This window comes from Lagopus muta, chromosome 19, assembly GCF_023343835.1.
Source record: "Lagopus muta isolate bLagMut1 chromosome 19, bLagMut1 primary, whole genome shotgun sequence".
Classification (NCBI taxonomy): Eukaryota; Metazoa; Chordata; class Aves; order Galliformes; family Phasianidae; genus Lagopus; species Lagopus muta.
Window position 1 is genome coordinate 564,804 of NC_064451.1, and position 20,447 is coordinate 585,250.

General features: G+C 51.3%; 1 protein-coding gene across 13 annotated transcripts in view; it reads left to right on the forward strand.

Annotated features, from left to right (window-relative positions):
* The first annotated feature begins 7,326 nt into the window (after window positions 1-7,326).
* Window positions 7,327-20,447, forward strand: part of GRIN1 (glutamate ionotropic receptor NMDA type subunit 1) — a 31,799-nt gene continuing 18,678 nt past the window's right edge. For 9 of the 13 annotated variants that reach the window (XM_048966211.1, XM_048966203.1, XM_048966204.1 and 6 more), the window contains exons 1-5: window positions 7,327-7,645; window positions 10,079-10,213; window positions 15,111-15,287; window positions 19,273-19,335; window positions 20,129-20,229. In XM_048966211.1, coding sequence (XP_048822168.1) covers window positions 7,388-7,645; window positions 10,079-10,213; window positions 15,111-15,287; window positions 19,273-19,335; window positions 20,129-20,229 — 734 coding nt within the window. In that variant the 5' untranslated portion in view covers window positions 7,327-7,387. The remainder of the gene's footprint in view (window positions 7,646-10,078; window positions 10,214-15,110; window positions 15,288-19,272; window positions 19,336-20,128; window positions 20,230-20,447) is intronic. The other 4 variants (XM_048966209.1, XM_048966214.1, XM_048966201.1 and 1 more) reach the window with 1 other exon arrangement.

Consider the following 20,447-nt stretch of genomic DNA (forward strand, 5'->3'; position numbering starts at 1 on the left):
GTGTTCAGGAGCAGAAAACAGAGATGCTCTCTGTGCAGGGAGGACAAATGGGCGCCAAGGAAAGGCTGCGCAGCTTGAGGTTGTTGTAGAGTGGGGCCGGGAAGTAAAGTTAGATTTGGTCCTAAGAATTGCACAGCTCAAGAGGTAACTGTCAAAAGTCCACTTGTTGCCCATAATATAGATAGACTCAGAGATTTGCAAGTGTCAAAAAGACCCAAAGTACCCACCATGGTACTGAATAACAGAAATGGGAGAAGCACACAGAGATGGATCCTCTGGCTGAAGGAAAATCAGCAAAAAGGTGGATTCAGAAAGGCTGAATATCTTAAGGAACTCGTATTAGAGGCTCAGGCAAAGATGGACAACCTATTGGAAATGTTTTCTAGAAGTCAGTGCCTCTGTTGCTCTGCAGGAGATTGAACACAGCAGCTGGAAGTAAACAGGCAGTCCTAAAGAGAGGGGCAGTGTGAGCCCTGCCTGGGTGAGGAAGAGGAATAATGATGATTTCTGGGTGAAAAACCAAGCTGAAGGAGGGCTGATCAAAAAGAGATTCTCAGTAGCAGCTTTCCAAGGGCAGAAACGCACATAACAAATATACAGACTGCGCTGAAACAGACCTGGGTGGTTTGGGGAGTGGAAGATCAATGAGTCTTTGCACTGCGCTGAGCAAATCCATCAGACACTGCAGCAAAGGCTTCTCCGACACAGGGCTGAGTGTGACTCAGTGAGAAAGAGTCAGCAGCATGTTTGTGAGAATTTATGCCTCACCACTAGAAATGGGAGCTCAACAAACAGCTGAATAAGTTCATGCTTTGTTCTCTTGGACTTTCAAGGCACTTCCTCTAAGGCCGAATACAAAAAGCTCCTAAATAAGCCTGAAATAACAGCAGGGGAATCCTCTTTGCTTATGTAATTGGTGAGAAGATAGGAAGCCAGGAAAGGGAATAAATGCTCAGCTGGAGAATGAGGACTGGCGTTTGTATCTGCCTGCTCACGAGGAAACTGGGAAAGGGGATAAACAGACATCTAAGTCTCCTGATGAAAATGGTTCTAAATTATTCACTACAGTAAAGTTGACCGTGAAGTACGGCAGAAGAAGCCTTGCAAATTTCTCAGTGACTGACAGGCAAGCAGCAGTGCCTGCTAGTGAAATGCAATGCACATGGCCAAGGCCCACAGAGGGGGTTAGCTGCTAATTGGCACTTAGCAAGAGAGCTGAGCATTGCTTGACGTGGTCTCTGTATCTGTTCACTGCTCCAAACCACTCAAAAAGATAAATGTGATGCTAGGAATAATGAGTATTAATGCTTTTGTAGACAGGATGATCTAAGCATATAAGAGAGACAGGGTCCGTAGAGGACAATAATATTTTCTATTAGATGAGCTGATAGAGATGGAAAAATAGTTGACAAGCTTCCAGGCATAATAGCCCTCCTTCCAGAACTGTTAGGAATGTAACTGGGAGCAGAGCAAAAAATATCTGCACGTCTGGTGAACTGCAAGGTGTGTGTAATGGTGGGCACCTCACCTGGTGTGGGGGGAACCCAGAGGAACTACAGAGAATGCGAGCAGAAGCAGGGAATGGCAGCCAAGGGAGGCATGGGGAGAAGCTACAGACCTGAGGTCTTGAAAATCAGTAGAACTGCAGGAGGAGGATAAAGCCTTGGAGGACTGGGCTGTTGGCCACAAAGTCTCTCAATGACATTTTCCACCAGATAATCCTACCTGCGTGTCCATCTTCCCAGGAAGCCCCCCCGACCACATGTGCCTGCTCTGTGTGAGTGCACCTCAGTGGGAAAAGATGGGGAAAAAAGAATTTTCTTCAAAGCCAGTGTTCTTCATCCTTGTCTCATCATGTTTTTCTTTATTTTTAGGCTGGTTTCATAACCAAACAAAATGTGCAATCAATCTTTCTGTTCTCAACAACAAGGTTTTGATCTCCTTGCATATATCAATCACAGATGACAGGAGGGCACAGCTCCCAAGAGGGGCATGTCTGCTGTCACGTTCTTGTGCTCTGAGCCCTACACACTTATTATCTGTTCTGGCCTGAAGAGGAGTACACCCAGGCTCCATGCTCCAGCCTGCCAGCTGGCTCTGGGGTGAGGTACATCCAGTGCAGCATCAAGCCTGGTGCCATCAGCTTCTGCCCCCACATGCCATATTGACACAACTGGGCCAACTCTGGCTTCGTCTGGTTTGCTCAGCATCTTCCAAAGCTATTCCTGAGGCTGGGTGCCTCACATTTATGATGTCTGATGTATTAAATGTCATATATAGCAGATTGGAAAGCAACCCCCTAATTTTTCTGTTCCCCCTAGGTAAGGAGCACATGGGAATTGCACGAGTGGGGAAGTCCCTGGAACTACTTCACACAGATGTGAAAATATCCCAGCAGTAGTATGAAGCCAGGAGTGATGAGATGTGCTAGGCAGATCCATGTCATAGGATCACAGAATCATAGAAAGTTTTGGGACCTTTGAAGGTGACCTGGCCCAAGCTCCCTCCCACAGCCAGGGACATCTTTCTCTAAATTGAATGCTCAAAGCCCTGTCTGTCCTGACTTTGAACACTTCCAATGGCACGGCTTCCACTGTCTCTGAGCAAACTGTTCCAGTGTCACTGCTCTCATTAAACTATTTCTTCTTTGTGTCTATCTAAGCCTCCCTTCTTTCAGTTTATAACAATTGCCCTTGTCCTGTCACTACAGACCCTGGTAAAAAGTCTCTCCACCTTTCTTACAAGCTGTCTTTATGCCTTAAATATTGCAGTGATGCCTTCTCAGAGCCTTCCATTCCCCAGGCCAAACGAGCCCAGCCTTTCTCCATAGCAGAGCTGTAGGGGCACTGCAGAACGGAGGGAGCGGGAGGTCAACTGGTCAGACTGGGAGGGTCTTGGGGGCCAACTAGAGAACGCTGGGAGGGATTGGGAAGTCAACTGATGGCACTGGAGATCACTGAGAGGTCAACAAATGTCAACAGGTCATTGAAAGGAGCTAGGAGGATGTTGGGAGCCAACCGGAGGTCAATGGAAGGAAAGTCAACTGGTGGGACTGGAAAGTCAACTGCAGAGCTGGGCCCCATGATGTGAGGAGAGCTCTGAGCACTGGCACAAGCTACTTGGAGCGGGTCTGAAGGCTCAGGAGTGCAGCTAAAGGGGCTCTGAGGAGATGGGTGTTGCTATCTCTCCAGGGAGTGGCATGAAGATGTGCAGGAAGTCCCCAGCACTGACCATTTGGCTTAACTCCTTCCAGGCCTCTGTTATACAGCAGCCTTGGGGGGCTGGAAGTCACCAAGCATGCTTGTTGTGTCTCCTGGGACTTGGTGTGCAGTCATCTCTTTTTTCATTTTGAAGAAGGAAATCAGTATTTTGTCAAAAATAATATTTCCCTACAGAATATTTCAAATGTATCTATGTTGTTTTCCTTTAGAAAATTATTCCAGTGAAAGTTCCCACTAGCTATGGGAACTTTCATATTAATATTAAGCTATGCATACCTGTGCATGTAAGTCCCTTCTTATTCCAAACTGTTGTTATTTTTCATACCGTCTTTTCCTCTGGCCACTGGTGTTTTGTGTCCCACTCTCCCCCAGCCACACTGTGCTCACAAGGGTGGCAAAAGTCTATGAATATCCTGCAGGGAGAATTGAGAAGAGCCAACAAGGAGGTGAGATGTGCCAAGAGCTGTGCTGCCTGGTGGCTCCACTGGCCACATCTGAGAAGGACCTGGGTGTCCTGATGGCCATCAAGTTGACCATGAGACACCAATGTGCCCTCATGGCCAAGAAGGCCAATAATGCACTCGGGTGCATTACGAAGAGCATGGCCAGTATGGTGAGGGGGGTTCTCCTCATCCTCTACTCTGCCCTGGGAAGGGCACATCTGGATTATTTATTATTGTGTCCAGTTCTGGGCTCCCCATCTGAAGGCAAACAGAATTATGTGGGAGAGACCAACAGGGTTCCTCTGCTTACAGGGTACCTAGGGCTTCGGATTCACCACTGAGCAGCAGCATCCAGCATCTCCTGTATGTGATGTCCAACCAACATTTCCTAGTTGTGATGAAGGCTCCGGCCATGGAATCTTGACTGTGCAAGAAGGGGAAGGTTGGACATCAGAAAGTCTTATTTCCGACTCACCGTCTCACCTGCTCCAGGTGTGTTGAAGTGTCGAGGAAATGGCCGCTCCAGTGCTGAGAGCCCTGGCCTTGCTCCCACTGTGCAGCATCCACAGGCAACATGCTTCCATTCCATCCACTTCATACTCTCTGTAGCACACACAGTTTTTCTCCAAATAACTTCTGTGGACTTTTAACCAGTATTCCAGCCCCTTTGTAAAGAATACAATCTACACAGTGGCAACAGTTTTTCCACTTACAGCTCTTCACTGACAGCAGCTCGCAGAGCTCTGCAATAGGCAGCACTCAGTAGGTGCTCTGCTTGGTTTCATGCATTAACTTTATCACTCCTCTGTCTTGTAGATGTACACAAAAGGCATTACTGAAGCCTATATTAGAGCCACACATTTTCTGATTTCAATTAAATTTTAACTTTCTCAGAAGAGGAATTCAGCTTGTTTAGTAGCTCCATGATGACTAGCAAGGCTCATCTATTCCTAACACTTGATTTCCTCATTTATGAAGTCTCATATCGTCTTTTCCCCACCGGGGCTGACGCCTTGCCCCAAGGCAGATGAAACACTTATCTGGATTCAGTGCTGATCCCCTGAAGCCTCTCAGTTCTGTGTGGCTTTTCTCTGCCCAGGAAAGGCTCACAGCATTTCCAAGCAATGGGACACCACACAAGCATTGACCCCATCTTGCAGCTCGACTCTCCTGCATCCAGAAGGTGCCAGACGTAAAAAGCAGCATCATATTATGCATGTGCTAATTGCTAACAGGCAACTGTTAATTGCTTGCAGCAAACCATGATTAAGAAGGCTGCCATAACATGCCAGGGGGAAGCCACAGGAAAAGCAAAGACTCTCTGCTTGCTGCAGAGTCTTCACACAGATCAGCTGGTGGATGCAGTTGTACCCGCCATTTACACAGCTCTTACCTTGCGAAAACTCTGCGTGCACCCATTGCCTTCAGATGATCAAAGAGCCTGAGGACACAGCATGAGTGGAAGCCGTGCAGTGAGAGCGTCTGTGCAGGCTGAGCCTTGCTGCAGGAGTTTGTGATCTGGGCTGTTCCTGGTGCCAGGAACAACTGCCTCTGGAGGGAAAAATGAACGGAGGTGACACAGTGCTTAGACCTGGTTTCCTAATGGCATGGAGCTGTTAGGGAAGGGTCAGCCTGGGCGTGAGGATAAAGATCTGCCCTTGAGGGCAGTGGGAACAGCTCTGAGCTGACAGAGCTCAGGGAGTGCAGAGACATTGCTCTCAGCTGTAGGGTTGGGGTTTGGGTGGTGCTGTGTGGGGTCGGGTTGGGCTCCATGATCCCCATGGGTCCTTTCCAGCTCAGGATGTTCTGTGGTTCTGTGATTTCAGCTGGTGAGGAGGAGGAAATAAAGTCAAATGTATGCAGTCCATCAATATGGATGCACCTCTAGTTATCCATACGCTTCACCCCTCCAAGAGAGCCTGCAGGGTGAGCAAAGCCACATGTGAGCAATACAAGTCCGTCAGCTCCATGCATGGAGGAGAGAAAACAGTGCAGTGGCACTGAGCAGGGTGACATGTGCATGGATGTCTGTGCGGAGAGCACAGCTGGATCGCTGTGGAGCTGCATGCAGAGCACTGCAAGAGTTAAGGCGAGGTGGGGCCGTGATCCTTCTCTCACCCGGTGCATCATGACTGCAATGGGCTCCATTGCTCTCCCAGCAGTTGTAGGCTCTCTGCTGGGTCTCCTTGCTGGCACAGAGCTGTGAAACGCGGCAGCCCCTCAAGACTGCAACCCTGAGGCATTGCACAACGGCCATTTTGCTTCTGCAGCTTCATGCGAGCGCATGTGGGCAATGTGGGACCCAGGCAAAATGGTTTCCATGGCAACTTGCACTTCAGAGATGCCAGTGAGAAAATTTGCGTTGGGGGAGAAAATTCTGCTTCCACTCACGTTGCAAAACAAGCACAGAGGTGGGCTGCGGCAATACCCTCAAAATGGCTGATATAAAAATATCTCTGGTGATTTTTCTTCTGCAGTGCTCAGCCTGCTTTCTTGGCTGGCATACAGCCGATGGCATTTGTCCCATGCAGCTACAAAGCAACACGCTGTGGCTACCCACAGCCCCTTTGTTTTTTGTTTCCAAAAGGGCCAAAGCAACAGCTCTGGTGTGCAATGTTCATGCAACTGGAGAGAGGTGGTGCAAGAGGGAAACCCAGCAGCTTTCACCATGGAGCTCCAGATGTTGGCCACCAGCTGCTATGATCCCATGCCCTCTGGAGAAGGCAAGTGGTAGCTGAGGGTCAGAAAGATTGAGAGAACCACAAGAAGAATCTCTAGGTCATAGCCCAGAATTAATGGACAGAACTGAATGGTGAAAACCTGCCCCAGTTGCTCCATGAGGTACTCCTGCAAGAATGGTGGAGGGATGAAATAAAGACAGGAATCAGGTGTGTGCTGCTTAACCACTGTTCCCCAGAGATGTGCTGGCCAAGATCCCCCAGCTCTGAGGTGAAAATTCATGGTGACATTCATGTCATGGGCAGTTCATCCCAGTTGGGGCTGGGGATGTGTGTCAGAGGTGTTGTGTAGTTAGGAATCTTTGCGGGGGAAAACAAACCCAGGAGACCTCGTTTTACCCCACATGGGGTGTGATCGTGCTTCTCAGAGTAATGGGAACGCTCAAACCCCGAGTGGACAGTGCAAGAGAAAAGACGAGAAAGGAGTCGGACCCCTGGAGACGCTTTCCTGGCAGCTGGATGCTCAGCCCCACCTGGACCGCCCCCTGCACCAGCGGTGCTCCCATGTGGTGCAGGAGCCAGACCCCAGCCCTGCGCTCCTCGGGGCTCCCGCAGCCTCCTCAGGGTCGGCTCAGTCCCTCCCTCCGTCCTTCCTCGGGCTCCCGGGCGGCCGGCACGGGAGGGAGCGGCACTCGGGGCTGCTCCTATTGAACCCATACTGAGGGAGCGGGAGTCGAGGCGGGTCGGAGAGCAGCGGCCGGGGTCTCACACCGACTCCACCCGGAGCGGCGCTGCCGCAGAGCCCGGGGCCGACCCGGGGTCCCCCCCGCTGCCGCGGGGGCCGGGGGCGGGCCGTGGGAGGGCGCTGCGGCAGCGCGGGGCCGCGGAGCGGGAGGAGCCGCCGGCGGGCGGTGCGGCGCGGAGCGGAGCGGGCGGTTCAGCACCAAGGAGAGCTCCCCGCGCCGCGCCGGGCCGCATGGGGCCGAGCTGAGCGGCGGGCGGCGGGCGGCGGGCGCGGACCCGGCGGGCTCCGGGCCGCCCGTGGATGAGCGCCATGCGGCTGCTGCTGCTCGCCCTGCTCTTCTCCTCCTCTTTTGCCCGCGCCGGCTGTGACCCCAAGATCGTCAATATCGGCGCGGTGCTGAGCACCAAGAAGCACGAGCAGATCTTCCGCGAGGCGGTGAACCAGGCCAACAAGAGGCACGGCACCTGGAAGCTGCAGCTCAACGCCACCTCGGTCACGCACAAACCCAACGCCATTCAGATGGCTCTCTCCGTCTGCGAGGACCTCATCTCCAGCCAGGTACCCCGGGCCGGCGACCCCATCGTCGGAGCCCCGCGCCCCGTCCCCGGAGGGCTCCGAGCCTCCCCCACCTCGCGGTGCCCTCCCCCCCCCCGCCCCGGGGCTCGGGGAAGGCAGAGCCGCGGACTGGGGTCCTGCCCCGCCGCCTCGGGGTACCGCTGCCCGCATTGCAGCCTTTATGTAAGCGAGCGGCGGTGCGGGCACGCACCCACTGCACGCGGGCACACGCGTGGTGACACACATGCACACCGTGGGTGTGAGCAGAGGTGGGTGCATGCGTGGGCATGAACGCGCTGCGTGTGGACACGGGAGCACCACGCATGGACACCCACTGTGCTCTCGTGGAGCGCTGCAGGAGCGCCCGCGGGATGTGTTGTGTGCACACATGTCATGTGCATGCGTGCATCATTCAAACACGGGCACACATTCAGAATGCTGCATATGAAGACAGCATGCAGCACTGCTTTGCACACGCTACGTATGCCACATCCGTGTGCGCACGCTGCACCAGTGCACAGATACGCATGCTGCCACACAAGCATGTCCTGCTGTGCACTGCAAGCACGGGCACACATAAAACACTGCATGCACGCACCCAGTGCAGGGCACACATCTGAACAGCTGCACCACAGCTCACACACCCCCATCATCCACACAGCATCACTGCTCCCCCAGTGCCACAAATGCACAGGACACATGGGCACAAACTTGGAGCACACACACACAAGCATACATACACACATGTGCACACACTGCCATGCATGTGCTTTGACCCCACTTAGGCTCTGAGTGTGCAGGCGGATGCATGGACACCCGATCCACCTTGCACACATGCAGAAGGTTCCCGCAGAGCTGTGCATGGGTGCACAGGGATGCACACAAAGCATGCAAACCTGCACCATGGGGACACATGCACACAGTCATGATGGGTGCATGCACGCCCAGCACGCAGCCAGCCAGTGAGGGGGCAGGGAGCTGGAGGTGGCAGCTGACTGGGACACGGTTTCCTTAGCCAGAGGTGGGGGTGGCTGGAGGCGTCCCCAGGGACACCATCGGCTGCTCGGGATCCTTGCTGCTCGGTTGGATCCCTTGCAGGGCTGAGATTCATTTTGTAACCCAGCTGATGGATGCCCATGTCCAGGCCACCTCTAAGCCTCGTCCCCAGAGCAAACCCCATGGGCTGAGTGGATGCTGGGGCTGCTGCTCCATTGCAATGCAGAGAGGGCTTCAGTGCTGGGGATCCAGGTGCTGGGGTTGCTGTGCCATCCCAACGGCCAAAATCCTGGCTCCTTGGAGCTGTGGGGCTCAGCTGTTCCTACCCCAGCTCACTGGCACTGTGCCGGCCCCGCAAAATGGCTCCTCTCGGTCAGCTGCTGTGCCGCCTGTGCAGCCCTCGCCTCCCGCCTCTCCCATTGCTACCCAGCAATCTGTCCCCAAGTCACGTCCCAGCCCTTCTGACACAGCCCCTCACACACTCCTTGTGTCAGCTGGGCACCAGGCACCCCTTCCTGCTTCCCCACACCCCCACGTGCTGCCCTCAGTAATGTCCCCCTTCTCCCACGGTAGGGGCTTCAGACCCTGCCCCTCATCCCACCCTGTCCCCAGTCCCTGTCCCCAGCCATCCCTCCTCCTCCTCATCCATCCTGCCCTGCAGCAGGGTGCACAGCACATCCCAGTGCTGGGGCAGATGCTTGGAGGAGGGAAGAAGTGCTGTCTCCTCCTAGGCATTGAAGTCCTTGTACAGATTCACCCCTATCAGGAGACCTGATGCCAGCAGAGGACATTCCTCAAACAAAGGGTCCCGCGGGGTTTACCCAGCTCCTTCCCACCCCATTTGACAGAAACCAGGATCCTGCTGGATCCCAGCCCTCTCATCACAGCAGGATCTCGCTGCCATCATCTTTCCCCAGTTTGGTACAGTCCAGCACCCAGCACCCAGCATGCTGTTCCTGCCTTAGCACTGCTCTCCCTGCCCCCCCGGCTTTCCCATGTGCCCGGAGCCAGATGGCCGATGTGCACTGTGGCTTGCTGCTCTTCCTCCCACTCCAATTCCCAGCTGACCACTTTGTATGTAATAGTCCTCAGAGGGGAATTACAACCCAGTATTAAGTGCGTGGTTAAAGAAATCGCATTACACAGTGCGACTGTAAGGGAGATGCTTCCCTTCAATCTGTAATCCATGGAAGTTGTTAGTTTAGCTGAGCAGCTCGGCGTGGCACCTCCGTGAATGTCCAAACCTTTGCAGCCCCATCCCCTTCAAGCACTGGGCTCACACCACCCTCCCCCAGTGCATTCGTTGTTTTGCTGCTGATGATTTGATTGCTGTTACTGTGCTAACGTGGGGCTCTTTAACGTTGCAGAAAAGGAAAATCACACTCGATGGCTGATGTGCTCCTGTGAAATAATGTTTGTGTCATGTATCCTGTCCTGCAGGTCTATGCAATATTAGTTAGTCACCCACCTGCTCCCAACGATCACCTAACACCAACACCTGTATCATACACAGCTGGCTTCTACAGGATTCCTGTCATTGGTCTGACAACACGCATGTCTATATATTCTGATAAGGTAACTGATGCATGTTTCTAGTCTAGTACCTCATACATGTGATGTAAAGCGAGAGTGCCCATCAGGAGGGTTGATGATAAACGCTATCTATGTGTCTGTCTGTCCGTACACCCTTTCCAGTTCAAACTGCATCTCCCTCCCTCTCTCACATTCCCAGAACATCCTTTTTTCGCAGCTGCCAGTGTTGACCTACATAGTGCAGGATGATTTCTGCAGCATTTCCCTGCCAGGCTGTTGGGCTCGCTGCTCTCCAGCCAAGCCAAGAGCTCTCACTAACTCCTCCCCCCATGGCTGGGGGAGGTCCTGGGTGCTGCCCAGGTGTGGGGCACCTGTGGAGGGGAAGAGGTTCACATGATGTTACTAGGAGAGCAAAGAGAATCGGCTAATCTGTTGCCCTATGGCTGATGCCCCATCCCTGGGGCTGCTAAAGTCTGGGTTGGGTGGGGCTTTAGGCACCCTGGGCTACTGCGTGTATCTCTGCCTGTGGCAGGGGTTGGAACTGGATGGGCTTTATGGTCACTTCCTACTCATCCATTCCATGAGCACTCAAGAAGGATTGAGATTCCAGAGTCTCAAACCATCCTCCTCAGCTCTCTGGCTGCATGCCCTCAGCTCCCAGCCCCACATCACTGAGATCAAGATCACTGAGAGCAAAAGCAGCAGGGCCGGGTTGCCCAGTGTGCTGTCACAGCCCTGCTGAGAGGTTTTGTTCAGGTGCACGAGCTCAGTGCGTGACATCAGGCCTGCTGCAGAGCACGAGTCAGAGCACGAGTCATTGGCCTTTACTTGGGAAATGTGAATATTCACAAATGCAAATGTTCAGTGCAAAAATAGTCACTCCACCCACATGCTAAGTGAAGTCAAATTTCAGGAGGGGAGGAGCAGAGGCACACAGAAAGCCAAACCAGCAAGGCTGCTGTGCAGGAGCAGCTGCAGGGCTTGGTGAAACCATGGCAGGACAGCCAGCAATCCCTTACCACAACAATGACAGGAGCTGTGGATGTGCACATCCCACGGGGTCACAGCACTGTGGGAGGGGGACAGACACTGTGGGAGGGCTGAGTGGCAGACCAGGGGAGCAGGGGGCCAGGGCAGCAGAGATGGGGCTGGTGCTGCTGCAGGATGGAGCTGGGTTTGATCAGCAATGCCAGCAGGAGAGATGTGCAAGGAGCTGGGACCCACATGCTGCTGGTCCCGTTTGTTCTCAGCAAAGCCCTGATTGCCCTTTCCAGATGATGACCTTGAGCTGAGCGGATGAGAACCTCATCCACGTTTTCCTATTTAAAAGGTGTTTTCTGACTCATAGCTGGAGGGGAACACATGGCAGCGGTATGGAGATGCTCCCCACCAGGCAGTGGGGCAGCTGAAGGGCTGCAGAGGGAACATCTCACCCCCTGAGCCTCAGTGCACTTCCTGCAGAGAGCTGTGGTGCCAGTAGGAATGTGGGCACAGGGAAGGGCTGGGTGGAGAGAGGAGCGAGGAGGTTGAATAATGGACTGGAGGGAACACCAAAGTGGAAGAGGGAAGAGGAGAGCAAAAGGGCATGGGATGAAGTGGTGTGCAGCTCTGCAGGATGGGCTGATGCAGCGCTGGGACACTCAGCTGCTTCCCTTTTGGCTTTGCAGTCATCAACATGCTGATATTTTATTTTTTTTTAATTCAGGAAATTATAGCTTTCGGCTTCGTTTCTATGGAAACACACTTGTACGATCACTTTGTGTGCATGCCCGATTGGTTTTGAAGGCGTCAGCCAATTTTAGCTAAATTTCACAGGGGTTTGAAGACTCAGAGTTAATTATGGTCCTCGCAAGGTTAAACTGATTGAGAGGGGAGGCATGGGCCTCGCAAAACAGGTTTCCCAGAGCCTTCTGATGCTCTCCTAGCATCTGCAGTCAAGCATGGCACTCAGTCTTCCTGTGGAGATACCTGAGGGGAGCAAGTGTTCTTGCTCCCAATATTCAAAGAAGTGTTTGTTTCAGAAATGGGCTTGCAGCCAGCTCAGCAGCCTTTGTTTGGTCTCCTCGGTGCATCTTATGAAACCATTCCCTGTTCCTTCACCAATGCTCCATATGGGCTGAGAGCTGTGAATGGAGCCCAGCTGAACTCCTCGTGCATCAGCCCCCACTGAACCACCTCCCAGCACACGACTGAGCTACTGCAGCTCTTTCAGCTTCCTCCCATACCTGCAGTGCCTCTGAGGGGTGGGCAGGCTGAGCAGAGCAGGCAGCACAGCAACACAGGGTCCTTTCACAGAGCTTTTTTTGCACCCAGCTGATGGGTTTTGAGTAATTATTAGGAACTTCCTGTGTTGGGATTTCTATCAAGTCTCCTTGAGATTTCCCACACAGCTCAACTTTGGGGCATGTTTCTGAGAGGGGCACTGGTGATGATTCCCACTAGAGTATAATATTGTTGCATGAATCCTGTAGGAAGAATCACAGTACCAGCCATGGACAGGGAGCTGTGGTGAGCCCTTAGGCAGAAAGATATAGAGGACACCACTCCTACTCATGGACCTGCACGCAGTCCCTTTGTGAGCACACTTGTAGTACCTAGTGGTCCCACAGCCTCATCTACAGACAAATCCACGTGTCTTCTCAACCTCAGCTCTCTTCGCACATTCTCACGCCAACAAAGCCACCAGCACTGTGCAGCTCCCAGCACATCCCCAGCTTTGTGACCATCATCGCTCCCAGTGCACTTGGGATTCAGCTGGATTGAACCCACTTAGGAGGTTGGATCCAGGCCCAACCATCATATTTTACCCCGGAAGCATGGCTCAGTGAAGAAGCACAGGGCTGTGCACCCAGGTTTTGATTGGAGACAGGAAGGTGCTGCAGGAAGCTGAAGAGCTGAAGTACGTAATAATAGTCATTAAAAAAAAAAAAGGGCTAAATAAATGCAGTGATTAACGCATCCCATACCTTGCAGGACAGCCCCACATGCTCCATTCCAAGGGTCAGGAAAACTATGCTGAGTTTGAGAGGGCTTTGCAAGAGAACTGTGGAAAGCCAGGGTGTCTGCTGTGATATTTGTTATCAAATCAAACAAAACCTGATCCTCAACATCTCCTGCACATCATCAGCTGGACTTATTAACCTTTAAGGGCATTTACTGCCATTTCTCTGATGAGCTCTGGGCTCTGCAGGGAAGCTCAGAAGTCCTACATGCTTCCAAACACAGAATGGGATTGCTCATCCTGAAATCCCAACTCAGAGTTTACAATCTGTTTTTTTTCAGTACCCCACAGAAAAGTTATAACTTTCTAACCCAAGAGCTGAGATACTGTCATAATGAGCCCAATACCCTTCTGACCCCACCTCAGAACATTTGTGGAACTGTTACTGGTTTCTGGTTAAAATCTCAGTGGTAAAATTTGTTCATCCAAACCTTGATGTATGTATTTACAGCACTTAAGAAAGACAGGATCAGTTCAAACAGCATTTTTGCAGCTCCTGGGCTGCAAGATGGTTGAGGCACTAGAAAAGAGCCACGGATCTTCCCTGCTTCCCATAATCAGGGGATGTTTGCAGTGCTCTGGCATTTTGCTGCTTGCCACTGCATTTCTTTGCAGTGGGTCAGCTGCCCACTGTCCTTCACGTGTCCCTGTGCATGGAGACATGGCCAGCATGAAAGCTGTGCCTGTTACCTGTGTGCTGCTTGGTTTGATTGGGCCTTGTCTCTGTGCTGCGCATGTGGAAGAGGCAGTGGCTGCTCTGGCTGCTCCTCCTATGGAGATCTATGGCAGTACAACACCTTTCTCCTTCCAGCCTGAGCTGGATACTTGTGACCCATGCTGGGTGAGCAGCTCTGGACAAGATCTGGTTGGCCCTGGGGATTTTTCAGCCCTTAAAAGCAAACATTACTGTGCTATTCTTTCTGTCCTCTGCCTCCCTCCTGCGCAGGGCTGCTTTGTTGAGCAGCATCCATGCTGAGTATAAGCACTGCCATTTTCTAATAGCTGACTCCAGGGCCTTTTGGAGAAGCTGCATTTTTTGAAACCTCTCTGCTAGCTACAGCTTTTGGTCCAATTGCTCCCCAAAGAGCTCTGAACTTAATTAAGCTGGAATCGCTATTGCTCAATCAGCCAACCATAATGATGTCTTTAACCAAATCAGATTGGCTCGCTGGGGCAGGAGTCCAGCACTGCCTCCTCCTGCATGCTGCCGCAGAACAAGCTGACCTAGAAACAGCCCAACAGCACATTATAAAACTGCTTCTCTGAGCTTTCCTCCTGACAAATGGCCGCTGTATACCTGCATGTACCTGCAGCTGCTCCTTACAATGCTCTGAAGGCAAAGTTTTCCCTTCAGTGCCCACAGCTCTGTAATATTTTTGGATAAGCAAAAGGAGAGGCTGTATTTGCACTGAATGTTTCTGACAGTTTGTTCATGGGTAGATTGTTCTTCACCACGCATTTGTGGGCAACAAAGCAAAAAACCCTCTCTCTCATGCAATGGATTGACCACAGAAAAGCATGAGATCATAGCCAAGGTTTGCTTCTCAGCTGAAAGAAAGGAATGTAGGAACCACATCTTTTTTTTAGGAAACAATTCTTCTCTGAGAGCGTGGCTGGGCACGGGAACAGGCTGCACAGGAGGCAGGGCAGTCACTGTCCCTGGAAGTGTTCAGGAATTGTGGAGATGCAGTGCTAAGGGACATGGTTTACTGAGCAAAGCTGGTGATAGGTGGACGCTTGGGCCAGATGATCTTAGAGACTTTTCCAACCTTAATGATTCTGTGGTTCCATGATTCTATCTGAAGGTGTGCAACCCAGAGGATTACACAGAGCTTCGTCTCCTTGCCCTTGTGTTCACAGCCCTGTCCGTGCAAACCCGGGTGCACACCGGCAGCTGACCCACACCAGTCTATGTTGAGCTCTTGTTCTTCCTTGCAGAGCATCCACCTGTCCTTTTTGCGCACGGTCCCACCATACTCTCACCAGGCCAACGTCTGGTTTGAGATGATGAGAGTCTTCAACTGGAATCACGTCATTCTGATAGTCAGTGACGACCACGAAGGTCGTGCTGCACAAAAGAAGCTGGAGACCCTCTTGGAGGAGAGAGAGTCCAAGGTCAGTTCCTGAACATTGTCTTGTAGCTTTGTTTAAGCAACAACAACAAAACTAGAAGTCTCGGGCTGTTGTATGTATGTAGATTTCTGTATGTAAAACACCTTTTCTTTCCATTGTAACATGGCTAACATGCTTAAAGCATCAACAGTGTCTGACTAGTACCTGACAGAACTTTGTACTTTATTCATTTCACTTGCTTTGCCATGGTCAAAATCTCCTACATGTAAATCGACTACAAAATGAAGGGAAGGATAACCTGGAGCTCTGCAAATGCCTTGCCCAAGAGTCCCACCTAAGGAGAGGACCAGTCGCTCAGCTTAGGGAAGCACCTGCCCCACTTACAGCCCATCCAGCAGTGCCAAACCAGCCCAGAAAGCAGCTTCTGAATTGGCAAACTGGTGCTCACCTTAGTGGTAGGAGGGGTGAGGGCGGCTGGCGCATTGACGTGCGGAGGTGTCACGCACCCTCTCTATAAAGCTGTCGGCTCCCAGGCATTAGGCTGGTGCCCGTTCCCATCTCCATTGAAGCACACACTAAACGCTGCTTTCCTGACACCCCATACTGTCACCAGGGTGTGGTTGAGGCTCACGGGTGCAGCTTTATCGAGGAGGTGTGTGGCACCTGCACCCAGGGCATACAGGGAGCAGGGAGGAAGGCAGGGGAGACCCCAAGCCTGCTAGAAATCTGGCAGGGACGACCACCGACCTGAGTGATGGGACCAAGCAAGCATTCAAGACGAGCAGGAAAGGACAACGCAGAGAGCTGGTTGGCTGCAGTTGTTCAAAAGCAGCCACATACCTGGAAAGCAAGGAGCAGCCTGCCCCGATGGGTGAATCTCAGCATGTCATCTGGCTTGAAGCAGTGCTAGGTCCTCTTTGGGCCACCTCCAGTATCCTCAGGGTTGGCACCATTCCTTCCATCTCCCTCCTGGCTCACAGGCAGGGACCCAGTCCGCTCTCTGCCAGTCCCACCAGTGACTGCTGGATGTTTGGCAGCCAGATGCTAAGGAGATGTGGTTGTACATGCATCTTGTTCTTGGAGCTGGCATCTGAGTTGAGAGCAGTCACCTCTTGTCAAAACACTGAACGAACCATTGGTGCAGAGGTCCATGCTGACCAACAGGCTTTTGGTTTTGGTGCTTGACTCCAAGAAGTTTCACCTTTGCTGCAGTCCAAGGAATCATGAGCCACTGGTGTGCCACTGAGCACGGCATCCTCCTGCCTTCAAAGGCACCTTTCTGTTGGGTCACAGCAGGCCCATGTTCCTCCCCAACACCTCTTTCAGTGTCCAAGAGATATCTGTAGAAGCGCTGTACCTATTGTAAGTCTGCTCTCCCTTATCTTGCATCTTTTGGTTTCCACCTGCTATTTTCCTGCAGCTCCCATGCGTTGTTTTCTGTTCCCTCTGATGCCTGCACTCTTCTCACCAAGTTCCATGCTTCCAGGCACGAGGTGAATTTCTTCTTTGCTTGCCCATCAAACAGGAAAGCCTTCGAGATCTTGGTTTGAAAGGCAGGGCAGACCTGCCCTGCATCTGAATCTATGACATGTTGGTGTCTCGTGGAAGCCATGGAGCTGCTCCAGATGTCCTGGCCATCCACCAGACTGGGACTTGTGCTCTGTGGTGGTAGGTCACCACACCTTCCCTTTGGGGTCTGCCACAAACTCTCATTTCTCTTTCCCTTAGAGAACTCGCTGTGACCAACTGGCTGGCCTGGCTGCTCTCAAAGGTGGTAGCTATTCCCATCAGAGTGTTCCCTTCTTCCTCAGTCTCTTCTGCTGCCCCATTTCTCTCCTAATCACTGGTGTGCTCAGTTTATGCTGTGAGGTGATGTCATAGATCTCTCTCTAACCTCTTCTGGATCAGGCTGGACCCTGGGAGGAGCAGGCAGGAGAGCAGCTCTGACTTCTTCAAAGCATGAATCACAGCTCCCAAGGACCTGAGAGATCTGCTGTGCCTCACCTGGATCCTACCATGACTTGTATCATGGAGTCAGCGTCAGGACGTGGTGTTCCTCAGGCATGGATAAATGCTTCAAACAGGTGCTTGGAGCCCAGCATTGGCCAGCCCTGGTACTCCACATATGCTAAACTTGCCTGAGATGTCTGCAGAAACTTCCCCAGGGTTTGCTGCTTCATCCTGAGTTGTACAGCTCAGAACTCACTGATCTCCACTGCTGCTTGCGTTCAGTTTGGGTACAAGATGCTGTGAACATCAGAGTCTGTCCAGGTCAGATATGGCAAGTCCCTGATGTGGCAGCTCTCTTCCTCTGAGACTGTGATGTCCGTGCAACAGTAATTTTTAAGTTAATGTTGGAGAATGTGGAGAGTGAATTTTGATATTGCAGGTCCCTGTGTGAAACGTGGGCTGAGGAGTAGGGAAGTGCTGTGGAACAACACCAAAAATTGGAAAGAGAAGAGACATTGCCATTGCTGGTCACTACATTAGAGATGGGGACAGCGGGAGGTAGAAGTGATCAGATGCCATTAGGTCCAATTGTGTTGGGCCCAAGACTCTGCTTCACTTTGCTGACCGGCTCCAGTTGAGATGCCAGCACACCCCAGACACATGAACTCAATCACATCTGGAGGCTGAAGAATGGATGACCAGGTTTCCAGTCAAACTGATGGCACCTGAAGGAAAACAGCCGATGTCTCTCCTCCGGAGAGTGTTCATGCTGTCCTGCTGCAGCCCTGCTCTCCCCAAAGGCAATGTTCCTCCAAGTCTCACTGCGATCTGAGAAGACTCAAAGAAGCACTTGCAGAAATTCCCACCATGAACAGCACCTAGAATGAAGGAGGAGCTGGGCTTGGAACACAATTTTCCTTCTCAGATTCTTTTCCTTGCAAGATCCTGACTTCTTCGAATGGTGAAAAGTATCTGAGGAGAGGAACGGAAAACTCACAAAACTGCACAGACAGGAGAGCTGGCAAAGCTGAAGACTGGCCAGAGAGCTCAGGAAGAAGCAAGGTGTTTAGTGTGGAAAGCAAGATGCAGAAGCAGACGCTGACTGCCTCAGGATCAACCTGGGAAATGGAACCGTGGTGTTACAGGGGCGCAAAGGGTCAGGTTCCTGGCAGAAATCAGTTGGCGTAAGATGCTGCAAAGTGGAGATTGGAGTAGAACTGTGTCCCGTACATGCAGGTTAGGGATGCCCAGATGGGTGGGAAGGGGCTGAGAAGAAGGGGTCAGACTGTCCCACCAAAAACTGCCAAGAGCTGTTCTGCAGGTGCTCTCAGGTTGTCACGGACAGGACGACAAGATGATGCATGGGACAGGTCCCCAGTCCCCAGCACCTCCCGAGGCCACTCATGTGCTGCAAAGCCACCCGGTGCCCCCAGAGCACCAAATAACAGCCACAGTGTCATCCCATGGTCACCATTGCTTCATACTGCCATGCTTTGAGCCAACACAGGACCTAGCGAGCTTTTTTTCCTCTCTCTTTTGGATGGCAACTGAGCTCCAAAACGCTGCTCCCTCCTTGCAGGAGGTGAAGCTCAGCTCCTCACTTGCTGTGAACTCTCTTAGGGCGAACAGGATTGTAATGGTAATAGTAACGGTAGCAATGCTAATGCTATTGATTGTAACAGCTTGTGTTTATCCAGCACTTTCCGTACACAACATTTTGTCCTTTACTTCCACAGTAATTCCATGGAATTCCCACCACTTAGGCCCTTAGAGATGCATAGATTGTTTCTGAGCTTAAGATAAAAATTTCTTGCTGAAGAATTCCCCAGCCCCAAAGGGAAATGCAACTGCATCGCGACAGCTGTGACACTCAGGCTTGCTTTGCACCGTGACGCTCCCGCGAGAGCTGAGGCACTCTCTCCTGATAGTGGTTTTTGCGAGCTCCAGCGTTATAGAGACCCTTTAGCAAACAGTGGAGGAGGAGGTGGATGTTGGATTGCTTTACTACACGTCATTTTCAACTGTTTATAATATTCTTCTGTGTCTACATATTTTCTCTGTGCACATTATTCATCAGAGTAAAAAAAGGAACTATGAAAACCTCGACCAACTTTCCTATGACAACAAGCGAGGACCCAAGGTATATATGCATGGAAATGCACGCCGCCCACCAACCTAACTAGCAAATGAAAAATAGCCACAGCCACCAGAAAAAATAAAAAATAAAAAAATAAAATAAAATAAAAAGAAAAAAGAGAAAGAGAAAAAAGAAAAGAGAAAGAAAGAAAAAGATCCATGACTATGTTTCTTGGTAGCACGTTTTTATGTTGAGATAGTTTGGTTTGGACTTGAGAATGGAAACCTAGCCAGCTGACCCTGGAAGGATTTCTTTTTGAGACATGCATGTGAACCAGTAATTAACTTGCAAGTTTTTTGTTTTTGTTTTTTTTTTGGAAAGTTGAACCAACCCCCTTTCCTCCCTAAAGGAAACAGTTCCTTGGTGTAAGTCGTTCACTTTTACTCCCAAAGGTTAACCCTGTGCAATGTTTTTTTTTCATTTCCCATGTTTTTGAAAAACAACACTCGTTTGAGTTTTCAATTGCATTTCAAAGCCTTTTTCTCTTTCCTGTACAATGCACGCCTCTTCTTGGGTCTTGATTGACTTCAGTTTGCATGCACAGTGCAAAAAAAAAAAAAAAAATAAAAATAAAGACCAGAAAACAAAACGTTAAAAGAGAAAGGAAGGAAGGAAAGAAAGAAAAGAAAGAAAAGAAAAGCAAAGAAAATAAGAAAAAAACCTAGCTGTAACCAATCTTATTTAGCAGACTTTCATGCAGTTTAATGAATTTTCTTGACCCTTTTCTAGATAGCATGGCTCTCACAAGCAGTCCTCAGTCTCCCCCACTAACCAGCTTTGCTCACACTAATCGCAGGCAGAGAAAGTGCTGCAGTTTGACCCCGGGACCAAAAACGTGACATCGCTTCTGCTGGAGGCTAAAGAGCTGGAGGCTCGTGTCATCATCCTCTCCGCCAGGTAAGGCCCGTGGGGCCCTCACTCCTCCAGTTTCCTCACTTCCCCCCTGCAACTCTGCCCAGCACTGGAGTCCATGCAGATTTGGGGCACGTTGTCATTTTTAGGGAGCATGGGAGAAAATCCACATAAAGTCCCATATCCCAGGGAGGTACTATACATTGCAGTCATGGTCGTGGTAGAGGCGCCTGGATGTCAGTGAGGTGTTAGCAGTGATGTAT